The 16,561-nt window shown below is 37.2% G+C and overlaps 1 protein-coding gene and 1 pseudogene across 1 annotated transcript; one reads left to right on the top strand and one right to left on the bottom strand.

Moving 5' to 3' along the window:
- The first annotated feature begins 1,870 nt into the window (after positions 1 to 1,870).
- LOC107684596 (GTP-binding protein Rhes) lies at positions 1,871 to 2,839 on the top strand. Its single transcript, XM_074186988.1, has one exon. The coding sequence runs from the start codon at positions 1,988 to 1,990 to the stop codon at positions 2,612 to 2,614; it is 627 nt and encodes a 208-aa protein (XP_074043089.1). The 5' UTR covers positions 1,871 to 1,987; the 3' UTR covers positions 2,615 to 2,839.
- Positions 2,840 to 7,955: 5,116 nt separating this feature from the next.
- LOC107684592 (phosphoribosyl pyrophosphate synthase-associated protein 1-like) overlaps positions 7,956 to 16,561 on the bottom strand; it is an 18,682-nt pseudogene continuing 10,076 nt past the window's right edge.

The raw sequence follows: 16,561 nt of genomic DNA, 5'->3' as shown, positions 1-16,561 counted from the left end.
TCAGCGTTTTTTTTATTGTGAATTTAAGTTAAGTCTGTAAAACCTAAAATATTGCTACCATATTTTTAACGGTGAAATTCTGGCAACCACAGCTGCCGGTATTTTACCGTAAATGTCACAGATTTTTTTTACAGTGTATATACGTAATGATAAAAAGATTTTACAGGACTCATAAAGAATCTTTTTATATTAGAAAAACAGTGTTTCAATGATCAGTCCATCCTAAATTAAATTAGTAAGAATGGATATAAGTAGATTCTGATTAGATTAGATGCGTAAAATACAAATAATAATTTTAAAAAGAAAGAAAGAAAGAAAGAAAGAAAGAAAGAGAAAAAATCATGCACTTGATATATAGTTTGGCACCTGTTGACATCATGGAGTTAGGCAATGTTATTTGATTTCTAATATTAATCATTCAAATATTCATTGAACATATTCAACTTTATACATTATATACTGTATATTTCTGCCGTTTTATTTAACCACTCCTATTTTAACATCACTGTAACACATGGCCTTTCAAGACTTATTGCTTTATTTTACCACTACAAGATCTTTATTTCCTGACAACAGATTTTATTTCTTCCTAAAAATAAAAATAAATCATCATAATTTCAAAGTGAATATGTGTGCGTTTGACTGCATCAGTGAAACAAAGGTAAAACTGAGAGAAACTGCAGCGTACATGAGAAAGATGAATGACAATATAAAGAAAAGATACCATTTTAACACAATGGAGCTTAAGTCATATTGCATGCTCTGAATTGAGCCTTAATGAAAGGATGTTCAGTGGTGTTCCAGCATCTGAGGCCGAGTCACATGAAAGAACCAAGCTTCAGCTTCTTGAGTGTCAGCTGAGCCGAACATACGAGCACGTCAGTGTTGGGGGTGGGGAGAGTAAACCAGTGAAATTACCACAGGTAAGGGTTAAACGCCGCTCTTAACCCTGGTAACAATTCGAATGGCAACAATCAATGCAGTGCTTCTGTCTTTTCAAATTGGTCTTTCACTGATTTGTGAACTGTGAAATTGTGCATTGCGCAAAAGCACTAATGCATTTTTAAACATTTTCAGGAAAAACGCATCTCATAAACACAGAAAAAAAAAACATGCACCTCCTCCACTTGAAATCCAAGCAACTGCATTTCTCCTTCTAAAATGAGAAAATGTTCTCAGTATCACGATATATGGTTTCTATTCTAAAACATGTCATGCATCCAAAATCGAATCTTGTACGTGAGAGATTTTAAATACTCTATGGGCAACAAATGTACACTTCAAGAAGAAGATTGCCTTCTGTCTGAAGGATACACTCTAGTGCATCAAAACAAGGTATCTTGACAGCCAGTATTTGAAGAATAACACCCATGATGCCTTAAAATCCAGCTCAGTGAGTGCTGGAACAGCGCTATAGTGAGCATTATAGATACGCATGCTGCTTTAATGACTGATGCTGTTTGTTACTTCAGGCAAAACCTGCTGCAATAATGAATTTACATACAATATCAATCACATGTATTTGCCATATAATATCAGAAAATAAGATTAAGAAATAAGAACCGAATCCAAGCTCTTTGGATATTAAATTCACACATCTTATTCTAAAACACCCGATAACTTAAGTATTCAAGGCGCAGAACACATCTGACAGCTCTCGGCTACATCACCTCTCCTTCAACAGCAAGAGCTTGTCTCTCATCTGCATAGGCTCTTGTGATTGGCCAGTGGTTTAACAACAGGAGATGCTGCTGCGAGCTGATTGGCTGAGCTCTGAAGAGGGCATGAATCCCTGCAATTGAGAAGGGCCATAAATAGGGCACGAGAACACACAAAACACAGATGCAGCTGAAACAGCTTACCATTTGACATTTCACACGCTCTGAGACAGCTACAATCAAAAGATCCAGAAGTCCGAGGTCTTCACAGGGTGCTGCAGGCAAATCCAGACTATACAGTAGAGAGCTTGGCTTTGGGATTGGGAAGGATGTCTCTGGAAGTGAAGGAAAAGACAGAAGTGCGCTTGGTGTTCATGGGAGCCGCAGGCGTGGGAAAAACAGCTCTGATTAAACGCTTCTTGCAAGACGGCTTTGACCCCAAACATCGGCGCACGGTGGAGGAGCTCCACAGCAAGGAGTATGAGGTGGCTGGAGTCAAAGTGACCATTAACATTATGGACACAAGCGGCAGCTACTCCTTCCCAGCCATGCGGAAGCTCTCCATCCAGAATGGAGATGCATTCGCCCTGGTCTACTCCGTGGACGACCCAGAATCGCTAGAAGCTGTCAAGAGACTGCGTGAGGAAATCCTGGAGGTCAAGGAGGACAAGCTCACACCCATCGTGGTGGTGGGCAACAAAAAAGACAAACAACTGGAACGGAGGGTGTCGGCGGATGATGTGCTGGTGAAGGTGGAGCTGGACTGGAACAACTGTTTCCTGGAGACCTCGGCTAAAGAAAACGAAAACGTGATGGAGGTGTTCAAGGAGCTGCTCCAGCAAGCAAACCTCCCCAGCTGCCTCAGCCCGGCTTTGCGCCGTCGCAGAGAGACCTTTCCCAAGGACATGAGTCTACGGCCGCCCATGAACAAGACCAACAGCTGTTCTGTCTCCTAAAGTTGGCAAGAAAAATATTATTGAGAACGGAAATAGTTGAAGCAAAGCAATGATGCGGAAGGCTCTTTGATGCCACGCAAAGATGCTTTTGTTACATAGCGAAACTTCCCATAATCCTGCTCAAAAATCAGCATCCTCCACGGTGATGAAGGAAAAGGGACAATGATTACAGACAAAGGGGAGAATGATCAAAAGACAATGAACTGTTGCATTTGTACAAAGAATCTCTTGAATGTTTTGACAGTGGTTTTGAGTTCCTGAAGTTCAGTTGTGTGCTCTGTAGCATTAATGTTTTTTTTTACCATAATTTAAAATTTGACTATGACATTCATTGGTTTACAAATCATTGCACCAAGTATTAAAGTCACCGTGTCCATTTTTCAAAATGTTTGGCACTGTGCACATGCACTTTTACTCTGTGGAAAACTCATATGATGCATTGTCTTTCTTTGTTTTGTTTTTTTGATGTAACTTGTAAAGGAAAATTAAAATAAAATAGCCTCAAAGGCTTTCTGAGACAATTATATATGTGTTTGTGTATGTATGTATATATATATTTTTTTTTCACTCTCCATTCCTACACTCTCAGAAAAAAAAGGTACAAAAGCCGTCACTGGGGTGGTACCTCTTCAAAAGGTAAAAATATGTACCATTTAGTTACTAATATGTACACTTTAGGTACAGATATGTACCTTTGAGGCACTTATATGCACCCTTTACGGGTAAATAAGGTATAAATGTATATCTTTTGAAAGTATACTAATCTATTTAAAATAAATAATAATATATATATATATATATATTTTTTTTTTTTTGCAAAGGCATTCATATATTGTATATTTGTCTACTAATTTCCAAGTATTTAAGTAGAAGCTATTAGATGTGTTTTAAGATCATGAGAAATAAATCCAGTTCAGTCCTAAAATCCAGGGAGCAATCAAGTGAGAATCCTACAGGAATTGTCAAATATTGCCATCTTGTGGTGCATCGACTGACTTGAACTTTCTCACTTCACATGCTTTGTATGTAATCTGCAGTGAATACAGTGAACAATAAAGCAACGGGGAAATGTGCTGGGTGTAACAAAGGCTCATTGTTCCTTATACACACAACAGGATGTCAGCTAGTTCCTAAAACACAGTTAATGACCTATTGAATGAAAATGTAGGGCCCATTTTATGCATGTTGCATCTGCAGCACATAACGTTTGTGCTGCATAACAGCACTGCAGCTCTACACAGAAAATAAATTGATATTTGGGTTACCATGTTAAGTATTTTCTTTAATAATGGCCATAAAATATAAATGGGTGAGCATTTTGGTGAGAGTTGTTTAATTTTTCAGACTCAATACTGCCTGAGAGAAAAGCTGTTCTTATGTCTGGCTGTTCTGGTTACTCGGTGCTTTGTAGCGCCAGCCAGAGGGCAACAGTTTAAAGAGAAAGGGGCTGGATGTGTGGGCTCTAAAGTGATTTCTCAGCCCTTTTACTCACTCTGGAGGTGTACAGATCTTAGAGTTTGGGCAGGGATGCACGTATTACCCTCTCAGCAGTCCTGACTATTTGTCCGTAGTAGTCTCCTGATGTCTGATTTGTTGGCTGAACCAAACCAGAGAGTTATAGATGAACACAGGACGGACTCAATGACGGCCGAGCAGAACTGTGTGAGCAGCTCCTGTGGCAGGTTGAACTTCCTCAGCTGGTGTAGGAAGTACAACCTCTGCTGGCCCTTTCTGACTCTAATATATATCCAAACAAGATCAATTAAAATAAAAAAAGTTCACCAAAAAATGTAAATGTTCTGATTAAACTTACCCTCAGATCATCCAAGATGTAGATGAGTTTGTTCCTTCAGTGGAACAGATTTGGAGAAATGTAGCATTACAGGTGCATCTCAATAAATTAGAATGTCGTGGAAAAATTGGCATGTCACCATATTCTAATTTGTTGAGATAGTGAATTGGTGGGTTTTTGTTAAATGTGAGCCAAAATCATCACAATTAAAAGAACCAAAGACTTAAACTACTTCAGTCTGTGTGCACTGAATTTATTTAATACACGAGTTTCACAATTTGAGTTGAATTACTGAAATAAATGAAATTTTCCACGACATTCTAATTTATTGAGTTGCACCTGTACATCACTTACTCACCAGTGGATCCTCTGCAGTGAATGGGTGCCGTCAGAATGAGTCCAAACAGCTGATAAAAACATCTAATAATCCACACAACTCCAAAGTTGCATGTTCGTAATAAACAAATCCATCAAGACTTTTTTTTTTCCCCAGACCACTGCATCCAGCAAAAATACCATAGTCCCTAGCCTAATCCATAATGTTGCTTTCTCCAGTGAAAAAGTCGTCTTGTCTGAATAAGGAGAGAAATATTCACAGATCCAGCACTGTTTATAGGCAAAAACAGTCTAGTTCTAAACAAATGTGTTGGTGGATTTTGATGTGAGAAGACAACAGGAGATGGACTTTTTCACAGGCAGAAACATTTTTATGGATCAGGAGTGATGGTTTAAATGTTAAGTTAAAATGATGGATTTGTTTCTTACAAACACATGGCTCTCTGCTTTACAAGGCTATAATTGATGGACTGGGGTTGTGTGGATTATTGTGACGTTTTTATCAGCTGTTTGGACTCTCATTCTGACGGCACCCATTCACTGCAGAGGATCCACTGCTAAGCAAGTGACGGAATGCTACATTTCTCCAAATCCGTTCCATTGAAGAAACAAACTCATCTACATCATGAATTGAAATGTTCAGCTTTGTAACCTTAAACTTACTTTCACTTTCCACACTTTCTGTATACTTAAATCAAGTGAAATATGACAATGCAGTAAGTGAAAATGTAACGGCGAAAAACAGTTTAATTCAGTTTTCAGGTGACGTCACCCCCTTACAGGAACGCCCACATGGAGGGCAAACCAAGGCTTTCCTCCGCTGACCGCCAGTTATTTTTATGAGGTTTGCATTAAGTAGTAATGTAGTAAGACAGTGATAGTTAAAGGCCAAATTCAGTACACACCTTATTGTTGATGCACACTCTGTACAGGCAATCAGATGAACCCAGAATATAAACACAATGCGGAAAGTTTAATATTAAATGTTTTCCCATAGCAAACTGTTATAAAGAAAACGCAACCATTTAGCGTATTGCATTCAGATTTCGAGCTCATCTGCTTGCCTGTATAAAATACACATCAATAAAAAGGTGTGTACAGAATTTAATCTTTTAATATCACTGCTTTCTTTAAGATGTTTATGATTTAGAATGAATGTAAAACTGACATCTTAAAGACGTCTATCAGATGTTTGAACATAGCAGATGAAGAGATCTTTAACAGACGTCTTGCAGACATACCTGCGCTATCTGGGCCTATACGCATCATTAAAAAGGGGTGAATTGAATTTGATCTGTTTTAAAGGCACTTTAAGTGTTTTCACATTAAACGTTTTAGAATGTCACAGTTTTTTTTTATTGAAATATTGTGGCGGGTGTTTTATATGTATTGCAAATGGCCAAAACTTGCATTTTGTTCACATATCTTTGTTTTATCCTTTTGAGATGTGATCTAAATACAGTATTTGTGGTTTGGAAACAAATGGAAAATTGACAGACTTGTGCTGAAGTTGTATGGATGTTTTAGTTATGAATCATGCATTTTGATTGCCTTGAAACAAGACATTGTGCCAAGCATCTCTTTTTGCGCTCCACAGAAGTCAGTCAGTCATGCAAGTTTGGAAAAACTTTTCTATGTAATGAAGTTTCACAAAATGTCTATGCACTAAAATACAGTTAGCCATTTATACACACAAACTGTGAGTATTTCCTCTTTCATATGAACAGTAGATACAAGGTGTATTGTTTCCTGAGGCCAAAAGCGGGAAGTGACCTCTAAATGCCACACGTCTAGTTCCTCTTTGAGCCGGGTTTAAACACACAGCTGTCGGTTCATCAGTCCTCACCTACAGCCATCCTCACAGATAAGTGCTGCTCTCTCAACACAGCTTTGTTTCACAGATAACAGAGGTTTAGCCCTGCTACAGCTGGAGAACAATTGGAGGTATGGATTTTAATGTTTGCATATTTGTACATCATTGTTCTTTCGAGATGTGAAGATCCTTGAAATAAATCTCACAAAATCGGTTTAAAATTCTGTTAAATTAAATTCTGTTAAATTCTGTTACCATTTACTCACCCTCATGCCATGACTTTCTTTTTTCTGTAGAACATAAAAGATTATATTTTGGTAGAATGTTGGTAGCAAAATAGTTTTGAAGCCCATTGAATTTCATTGCAGATACAAAAAAATATATATGTTATTCTTCACAGAAAAAAGGGAAAGTAAACGATGACAAAATTTAAATTTTTGATTGAACATGTCTAAGTGGCATTTCACTTAAAAATGTAAAGAAATAAGAATTTATATTTTCCTTAAAGACCATTTAAACTGTAGAACCATTAAGATTATTTGAATTAATCAAAATTAAATGAAATTAAAAAAAAAAATACATTTAATTTATTTATACATCATGGTAGTATTTATAGCACTGTTTTTAACTAATGATATATATATATAGTGTATGCACAATAATGCAAAATACTTTATCTTAAAAACATGCCATTTTTATTTATACAAAAAATATATTATTTATTTTGATTCGGTGGCAAAATGTGACCTGGACACATTTTTGTGAGTTTTGTTTGGGTCCCTTGACTTGGTCTAAGCTCCTCAGTGTCATGTGAATAAACCTGAGGAGTTTCGAGCAAGTAAAGGGTCTTTTACTAACTCCTCCTCTAATACTGAAGACCACTGATGACATCTCATCCTGACATGATGGAGATTCTCAAATAGTACCTTATCGCTTGAGTAAATTACATGCATTTTTTTTTTCTTCTGTGAATTCAGTTCAATAAAGATACACCTGAGCAGCATGAAGCAAATCACTTGTGTTTATTTACAAAAATAAGATTGCAAAGCAACAGCAGATTCAATACACTGTAGCAAAAACGTATGTTCTCTGTAAGGTTGGACCATATTTGCACTAATGCAAAAATATAGCTAGAACAGCTCTGAATAAGGTTGCCATAGCAACCACGCTTGCTCTCACAGAGTGAGGCACTGGGAAACGGGCTAGTTGATGCACAATTGAGGAACACAGAGAAGTGGAAGACGATGTTAAAAGAAAGAAGTGTAGCTGTGCTTCAAACGAACACTGACCGACGGCTCGACGGCAGAGACAAACGCACACAGAGGGAGTACAGGGGCAGTGCTGGTGCATGTTTTCTCCGTCCATCAGTGATCTACCTGACACACAAAACTCATGCATTGTTGTTATCAGCTTACCATTCGGTTTTACAATCCTGTCACAACCTCCGCTAAGGTTTAATCAGGAAGCAAAAGCTAAATGTTTTTTTATCTGATTGGGTGGATGTCACTGCTACAAAGCCACGTGATCACAGTATACTGCATTTAGTTATGCTAAAAATATCTGCAGTATATAACTGGCTTAGTATTACTAATATGGTTCGTTTAAGATAAAACCCAAAGGCAATACAGATCTTAACATTAGCACACAAATGTAAAAGACTGAAACGGAGGAACATGCCATTTTAGCTCGCTTAGTTTTGTTATGTAGGAGTACAGATGCGTTCTACGAGAAGTATTCACAGTACTTGGTTCATTTAGAGCTCATTTGTTTGTCGTCTGGAGTAAACATTTATGACACAGATCAACCAAACAAACCAGCATTTTCTGTAACATACTATACTTTGATTCCTTAATGTGATTTTAAGGGTTTAAGGAATAGTTCACACAAAAATTAAAAATCAATATTTCCTGTATTCACACTCAAATCCTGTATGACTTTGACTCTCACGTGGAACAACGGGAATATTTTAAAGAATATGCTGGACACTCTTATAATATTAGCAAAAATGGACGGTTTGCTTTTTGGGTTCCACAGACAGAAGTCATAAATGTTTAAAACGACATGAAATGAGTGAATATGAAAGAAATTTCATTTTTGAATGAACTATACCTTTCATTTTGAAGCAACTATGGCACAATTAAACCAAAATAAACCAGAAATACTGGTAAGCAGTGAAATCATCTTATTGTAAAGTTTTACTAGTAGATCTAAAACTTGATTTCACTGCAGTGTATCACTTAAAGTAAAAAAAAAAAAGAAAAGTAAGTGAACACTTGCATAAATGATGTTGTTTGCATTGGATTATCATTTCATATCTATGTTCATATCTGCACACTGGCAACTGCTTGAATTTAAAGGTGAGTATGTCTTCATTTATTTTAGACTTCAACTATATCATTTGGCAATGGACGTTTTTTTTTTATTATTGTTCTGCAGAATAAAAGGGGTTTATTTGAGAAATGAAGGTGATTGTAGTGTTGGGAATGGGGAACTGCATTGGCAAACCTCTCAAGCGTGTAAGAGGGGAAAGATTTCCCTTAACTCTACACCTCACCTTTGTCTCTAATGTAAATGTGTTTGTTGGCTAGTCGTCTACTGTGATATTGCGGAACAGGTAGGCCATGGACTCCCCGTTGTGGATGCGTCGGATAGCCTCGGCCAGGATCATACTGACATCCACTGTCTTGATCTTAGGACACTGCAGCTTTTGCACCTCATGAGGGACAGTGTTGGTCACCACAACCTGAAAGACCATAAAGATATCCCAAACATTTGGTCATGCTACATCATTTTATACTTCTTCAAAATTCACATCAATATTTGATGTTGAATGTATTAAGCATCCATGTACATGAAGGTAAGTAACTGCTGATGGACATCAAACCCCATTCTCTGGAAATAATGCCACCTGTGTAAGAAAACTTCATGAATTTATTTGTATTCCATTTGAAAGAGTTACAGCTGAACTCTCCTGAAGAATAGCCTTCTCTTCCTAATCCATGCCCAAACTATCAATTTCAACAGAGTCACAGTAAATCTGGAATTTTCATACTTCAAATGTGAATAGCATCACTTAGATGCCATATGGCCATGCCATAAATTACAGATTATAATATTAATTAATAAAGGCATAACCACTACATTCAAAAATACATAAATAAATAAATATTAGAAATACATAAAAAAATTAAATAAATAAAAATTATAATAAACTGAGTTTTTCCTTCTTCCGTTTTAAAAAAAATCTCCGTCCACATGAAAACGCAAAAGCATGCTACGAAGCACTGTCAACAGCATGCCAAACCAACAGGTGGCGATATAGTCTCAACCGTAAAGCCATGTTGGCCAATCAGAAGCCTGAAAAAGTTTCCAGTAGGCTGAGATAACGTCACAAGCCAAAAACTCTGCAACCTGAGTTTTTGAAAATCTTCACCCTGGCAGGCGTTTTCAAAAATGTTCGGTTTCAGTGACCTGGTGCTGTGTTTGCATGTGGACGAACGGCCTAACCACACAGAAAAAGCTGCGGTTTTAAAAAATAACCGCGTTCGTGTGGATAGGTCCTAAATTAAAGGATACATACAGAAAGAAAGATCATAACTGGGAAATATCAATGCATCATACAATATTACTTATAATAACTGATAAATAGCATAAAAACTTGTCCTATAATGTAATCATAACAGGTTTGAAACAGAAGTGAGAGGGGAAAAAATAGCTTTTTTACAGAAAATGCATGAAGCATTTTATAAAATAAAAAATGCAGATAGTGTAAGTTTTTTTTTTTTGAGAATTAGAATGAGCCGTTTCAGTAAATGAGCTGAATGACTCACTTCGTCTATGGCGGACTCCTCGATGAGGCGCGGGGCGTCTGCAGACAAGAGGCCGTGGGTGGCCATGATATAGATCTTATAAGCACCTCTCTCTTTCAGAATCTCAGCTGCTGCCACAAAGTCCTCCACATCATCGATGATATCATCCTACAGGACGGAAACATGCACTGTTTGTCCCGTCAATCAAAAATGATTGTCACACTGATAGCTAGTCCAAAAACACGCATTTCTTACGACAATGATGGCGATACGGCCTCCAACATCCCCCACAACAGTGATGGGTGGCTTCTCCTTGGCCATCATTACTATAAAGACAAACATCAACTAGTTTGTCACATCTTTTCAGCAAACAGTTTTCAGACCAAGAGGCCAATCAATCACACTTCATCATCAAAGTAGATTGGGTAAGATGGGTTCAAGTTTATGCAGTGGCCTAGAAGTTTAGGCAATGGCCAAACCAACCCAAATACTCAAATGGTAAAACTATAATTTAAAGAGTCCAGCATGGACCCCAGTACACATTTTGTAACACTAGCCTGTTGGAGAACGCTTCCCATTTTACCCCACCTACAATTCAATCCAAATAGGAATGAAAAACTCATGCCATGCAGAAATCAAAATGATCAGTTCTTGGTCCCCAATATACCCAATCATAGAAGCGAATATCTAGAGGTTTACACTAAGTGCAGGAATCTACACATCAATCTGTCCTCGAGTCAACATGACAGACTCCAGGACATTGCTGTAATTTAGGAGCAGTCAAGAAGGGCTAATGTCATCCATCCAGAGGAAGGGCACAGGAACACAGCCAAAACACACACTCCGATCCAAGTAACCATGAGAGAGAAAGACTGGTGGGTCGATTTAAGAATACAGGGGGGTTAAAAGAGTTATGCATACCTTCAACACATGCCTTTCAGCAAAAGCACGACCCACAGAGACGTTCCATATTTATACCTTCGTTTTTACAGGCTAATGAGGCTTACAGACACCTCTCCTAATTATATTTAATAGGCCGCTGCTGTAAGGAGATGTTGTTCTGTAAAACTGCATCTTTGTAAGGTGCCGTTCACAGAGGACGGGTTCTTGGCTTCAAAAGAGGTAGTAGTTGGAGGGCAATGGAAGCACTAGCAGTCAGATGGACCACATTTTTTGATGTCATAACATGCATGAGACGCTGCAGATGTTTGCCTTCATATTTCATGCATCTTTTCTACAAAGATATTTAACTATTGAATTTGTTTGACATTTACAGCATGTTGACTACTTCATGTGTGCTAGAACTAAAAAATATCGGCATATTCGCCGATACCGATATATTGGCGACAGGCTCATATCGGCCGATAATATCGGCGAAACGATATATCGGTCGGGCTCTAATGTAGACGGTGATCTGCCGTCTGATACGGTTGGATACTGCAGTAAACAAAAGGGAAATTCTGCTTCAGCCAAAATAACTGAAGGGCCAAAATTATTGAACAAAGTGTGAAATTTCATGAACACTTTTCCGGTGACTCATTTTGACTCATTAGTGCACACAATGGGCATCATTCATGAAACAAGAGCAGAAAGATTTTTTGTGTAAATCGTTCGTAAAGCCGTTCTGACGTAAACTTTCGAATTCATGAAAATGTTCGTATTTTCAAAATGTTAGTTGGTAGGAAAGAAACTTACACCTGCTCCCTACCTCGTGTAAATGGTGCGTAAAACGTTCTTCTGCAGGGACACGGGAAGTAGGGGTGCTGAGGGGGTTGCAGCACCCCCTGTTTTCACATGGTTGCAAATGCAACGCCAAGTTTGTTCATTTAAATTTATTCAGTTTTAGCATTTAATAATTTATTTGTAATGATCTCTGACATGTAAATTGTAAGTGGGCTATAATAAACCCATGTTTATCTTTATAAACATGATTAATTTTACTTGTGATGTTTTCTATATGGGATGATTAGCCTAATCCTCATGAACACGTGACGCTAGCGCGTGGTATCAGACATGAACTGCAGTCAATGAAGACGAAGAAGAGAATGATGTGTGCTCCCGGTGCCTATTTATACTATAGTCGCACCGGTAGTGACGTCATGGCTGTCGCCGGCCAACGAGTTGGTGTTTTTTCAATGTATGCTTCAGACACGGGTCACGACGAGGCGTTCCCCCATAGCGACCCCTAGAGGATGCAGTTCGAAGTTCCCATGAAAGGGAACGCAGCGCTTGTCACTGTCACTTTTTACCCAGCCGTCCAATCAATGGAGGAGGTGCGGGACAATACTACACCGACCAATCATACTACTTGTACAACAACTGAACAACAATAGAGAAGTTAGAAGTTGCTGGTTAATGCATTTTTATATTCAGTAATATTCTTCAAAATGAGATACTAATAATACGTTACTGCCGTGGATATTTCAAATCATAGCAACCAAAGCGTCTCTCAGCTAGAAAAACGCTGTGCCACCAAAGCGTTCTCCAGCACCACCAGCTGGCCGTTTTAAGAAGAGCACCTGACAGTTTTTCAGCTGGCTAAAAACGCTTTGGTGGACACACGTTATTGAATATTTATTGTTAGGCATATGGCCTATTAGTCTTTTTTGCATTTATGCAATATACTGAAGCCAAACCTGAGAAAGTAGACCAGAATATTCCACTGCGTTCCTGGACACGCAATTTGCGTAGCTTTAATTCATAGGCGCGCGGGGATTATGCTAACTGTGAATGAGCGTGCACGAGCGCCCTATTTACAAATGATTGGAATTCATTAACATACACATGTTTAACTATCAAATCTGATATGTACGAAGTAGGTCCATTTTACGCACAAATTACTCAGAATTTACTCCTAGATTTATGAATGTTTCATGAATGAGGCCCATTGTGGATAAACTACAAGTAAATGTCAGCAGAGATGATCAAAAATGATGGTAGAGTGGCAATATTTAACATTTCTTTGCTTAAAAATATCAAGTTGCTGAGGAACTTTAATACAACTGGTTTAGTTTTCATCTGAGACCACTACACCCTGAACAGCATAAAAAAATTCATTTAATTCATAAAAATTCATTATAAAAATATATGCAAATTTAATTACCAAAACTTTATTTTCGGGTTTTGCTTTTCAACTAAATGACAACTTACATTTTGGTTTCAATGTTTCAGTTTAAAAAAAAAATTATTTCAGTGTAGGGGTGGGCGATATTGCAAAAATATCATATCACGATTTTTTTTTTTTCAGGAAATTCAGTCATGTTGGTTTTACTATTTTGCAAGTTGTCTGAGCAGTGCAACCTAAATAATTCCCCTATTTTAAAAACAAAGCTTTGCACGGTAACAAAAAATGGCAGATATTTAGGCCAAAGTGGGTGAAGATAAAAATCTTTGTCATTATTTTATATGTTATTTAAAAATAAGAACAAAGATACACATTACAAATACACATAATATACAAATAAAACAATCAGTGCTTTATTTTTCAGGTACGGTAGGTGTATTTAGCAGTAGTTCACTGTATAAATTATACATTGATTCTTATTAAAGCAACTGTATTAAAGTTCTTCAGTCAAGAGCAGTGAGTGATTTTTCACTTGTGTTTTGTTGATTTATTAATATTAAAGGGATAGTTCACCCAAAAATGAAAACTATGTCTTCATTTACTCACTCTCAAGTTGTTTTAAACCTGAATTAGTTTATTTTTTCTGTTGAACGTGAAAGTTATTTTGAAGAATGTGGGTAACCAAACAGTTGCTGGTCACCAGTGACTTCCATAGTATTTTTTTTTTCCTACTACCAAAGTCAATGGGGACCAGCAACTGTTTGGTTACCCATATTTTTCAAAATATCCTCTTTTGCGTTCAGCACAAGAAAGAAATGAATACAGGTTTGGGACAACATGAGAATGAGTAAATAATGACAGGATTTTAATTTTTGGGTGAACTATCCCTTTAATGACAAGAGGCAGCATGTTTAGTACTATTAGCCTGCTGTCACTTTAAGACCTGCACACATCTAATATACAGGCGTTTACTTTCATTTTAGACATAACCAACTGTGTTTATATGTAAACCTGACGTGTTTTTGACAGCGCAATCAGATGTGGAAGATAACTTAGTCCAGTAACAAGGTGCTGTTTGACAGGCTTTTTAATATTTAACCGGCAAGGCTTTAAAGCACATGCAAATAGTGTACTTTTGTGATTGCGAACAAGTGCAGTGTCCCGTGAGTGTAACTCTACCACTGAGTTAACATTTGATCTGAATGTATGTCGCGTTGTACAGTATATTAAGAACCGATAGAATGGGTGCAGCAGCATCATACTATGATATTTCTTCAAAAGTAGATCGTCATATCGCACACCCCTATTTCGGTGTCTCACTACTTGAAAATGCGGAGCTCATGGCACTAGACGATGAATATATAAATGGCTGATGTTTGTGTAGTGTCCGTCTACATACAGTAGACTATCAATAATTTAAAATAAATAACAGATGGAATGCAAGATGACGTCCTGTGTGAGCGACCCCAACAAGTGCTGATAGCCAACAATAGCAAATTTGAAGTATGACAATAGATATTTTGAAGTTTTCTAAATATGGTTTCTCTCTTTGTACTTATGAACACAAAGCATATGCTGACTCCATATATGCTAGCTTATTTTTGTCTATTTTTTTATTTATCTTTATTGAAACTGTATCAAACCCTATAATTCTACATACTATATGAACTAATAGTGAACACCTTCCTCTATTTCTTTATTTAAGGTCATGTGTTTCCAAGACGTTGCAGGGACCTTGGTTACAAGCAGCTAAAAGACTACCATTTGAGAACTCTAGTCTAGGGGTTTTCATAAGCAGGCATGGAGTGTTGATTGGCAAGATGAGCCTGGATCACAAATAAAGGCATTTCTCTCGGACAGACATTCAATGGTTCCATTTCTGAACGATGGTAATTACATGGAATTTGAAAATAAGCACTGCATTTGAGGCTTCTTAGAGCTGTTTGACTGAAGCACTCTGAAGCTTAGACATCCATTTTTTACCATTATTAGGTAAAGATTATTAAGGCTGGGCGGTATATAGGTAGATACATTTATGCCGCTATGTGTGCTTTTATTGCCTATTTTACAATGGCTTCTAATAATACAAATTTAGTCACAAACTATGTTTTATTTCAAATGAAAAGAAAAAAAAATTATAAGATGAAGTACCTTTCATTTGTAAAATGAAAAAGTGCAAAAGTAGTCATTAAGACATTGTTATTAAAATATTAACTTTTTTATATTTGAATTTATATCGAAAATAACTAATATGTGATATATGCAGTTAGCGTGATATAAAAATAATTGTCTTGTGTTATTTTGGACATACCGCCCATCCCTACTCTTTATAATAATTTATAATTATATTATTAAAATTATATAATTTTTTTTAACTGCTTTAATAAATATCTCTAGCCGTTTACTCCGTAACTTGCTTCAGAGTGCTGGGATCACAGCCACTGAGAGACCTCACCCACTGCGCACATGCAATAGGAACCATTTCAGCGTGTTCACTGCTGTGATCAGTAGCAAATAGAGTTAACCGTCATACTTGGGAGCTCTATGCCTGGGAACGGAGCTTGTTGTTTGCCTATTACCAATAAATAAACATCACGTTAAACAAAAATCCACACACAAATGATAAAACATACAGACAAGAAACCAGGACTTCAACAATCCTTATTAAACCTTACCGAAATATACTATAAAAGCTTTCAAATTAACTTTTCCTAAACATTTCCCACATCCAATATTGGATTTAGTGCTTTGAAATTGAGCAAAGTGAAGGTATTTTCAGGATTGTCAAAGTCCATATAAAAAACATAAATGTACATAGAGCTACTTGGAGTGAACTCCTCTCAGGCAATGCGAGTATACAAAGGCCAAGACACGCATCACACAGGACCTGCTCAGATATTAATATGCTAAATATCACAGTTTTTTATGATCTTAATTCCCTTCTACACTGAGGTAACTGTGTGTGCAAGGAAAGACATAAGTGAGAATCTTAAAACCTAGAACAATTAGCACATGGAATAGTGAAAATCATAACTGTGTCTCAAAACCTACACTCTAAAAAATGCTGGGTTAAATACAACCCAGTGCTGGTTAAAATAGGGACAAACCCAGCAATTGGGTTGTTTTGACCCAG

The sequence above is a fragment of the Sinocyclocheilus anshuiensis genome, unplaced genomic scaffold (genome assembly GCF_001515605.1).
Source record: "Sinocyclocheilus anshuiensis isolate Anshui unplaced genomic scaffold, SAMN03320099.WGS_v1.1 scaffold561, whole genome shotgun sequence".
Taxonomy (NCBI): Eukaryota; Metazoa; Chordata; class Actinopteri; order Cypriniformes; family Cyprinidae; genus Sinocyclocheilus; species Sinocyclocheilus anshuiensis.
Note: the sequence above shows the minus strand (reverse complement) of the source record. Positions and strands in the feature narration are given on the sequence as shown.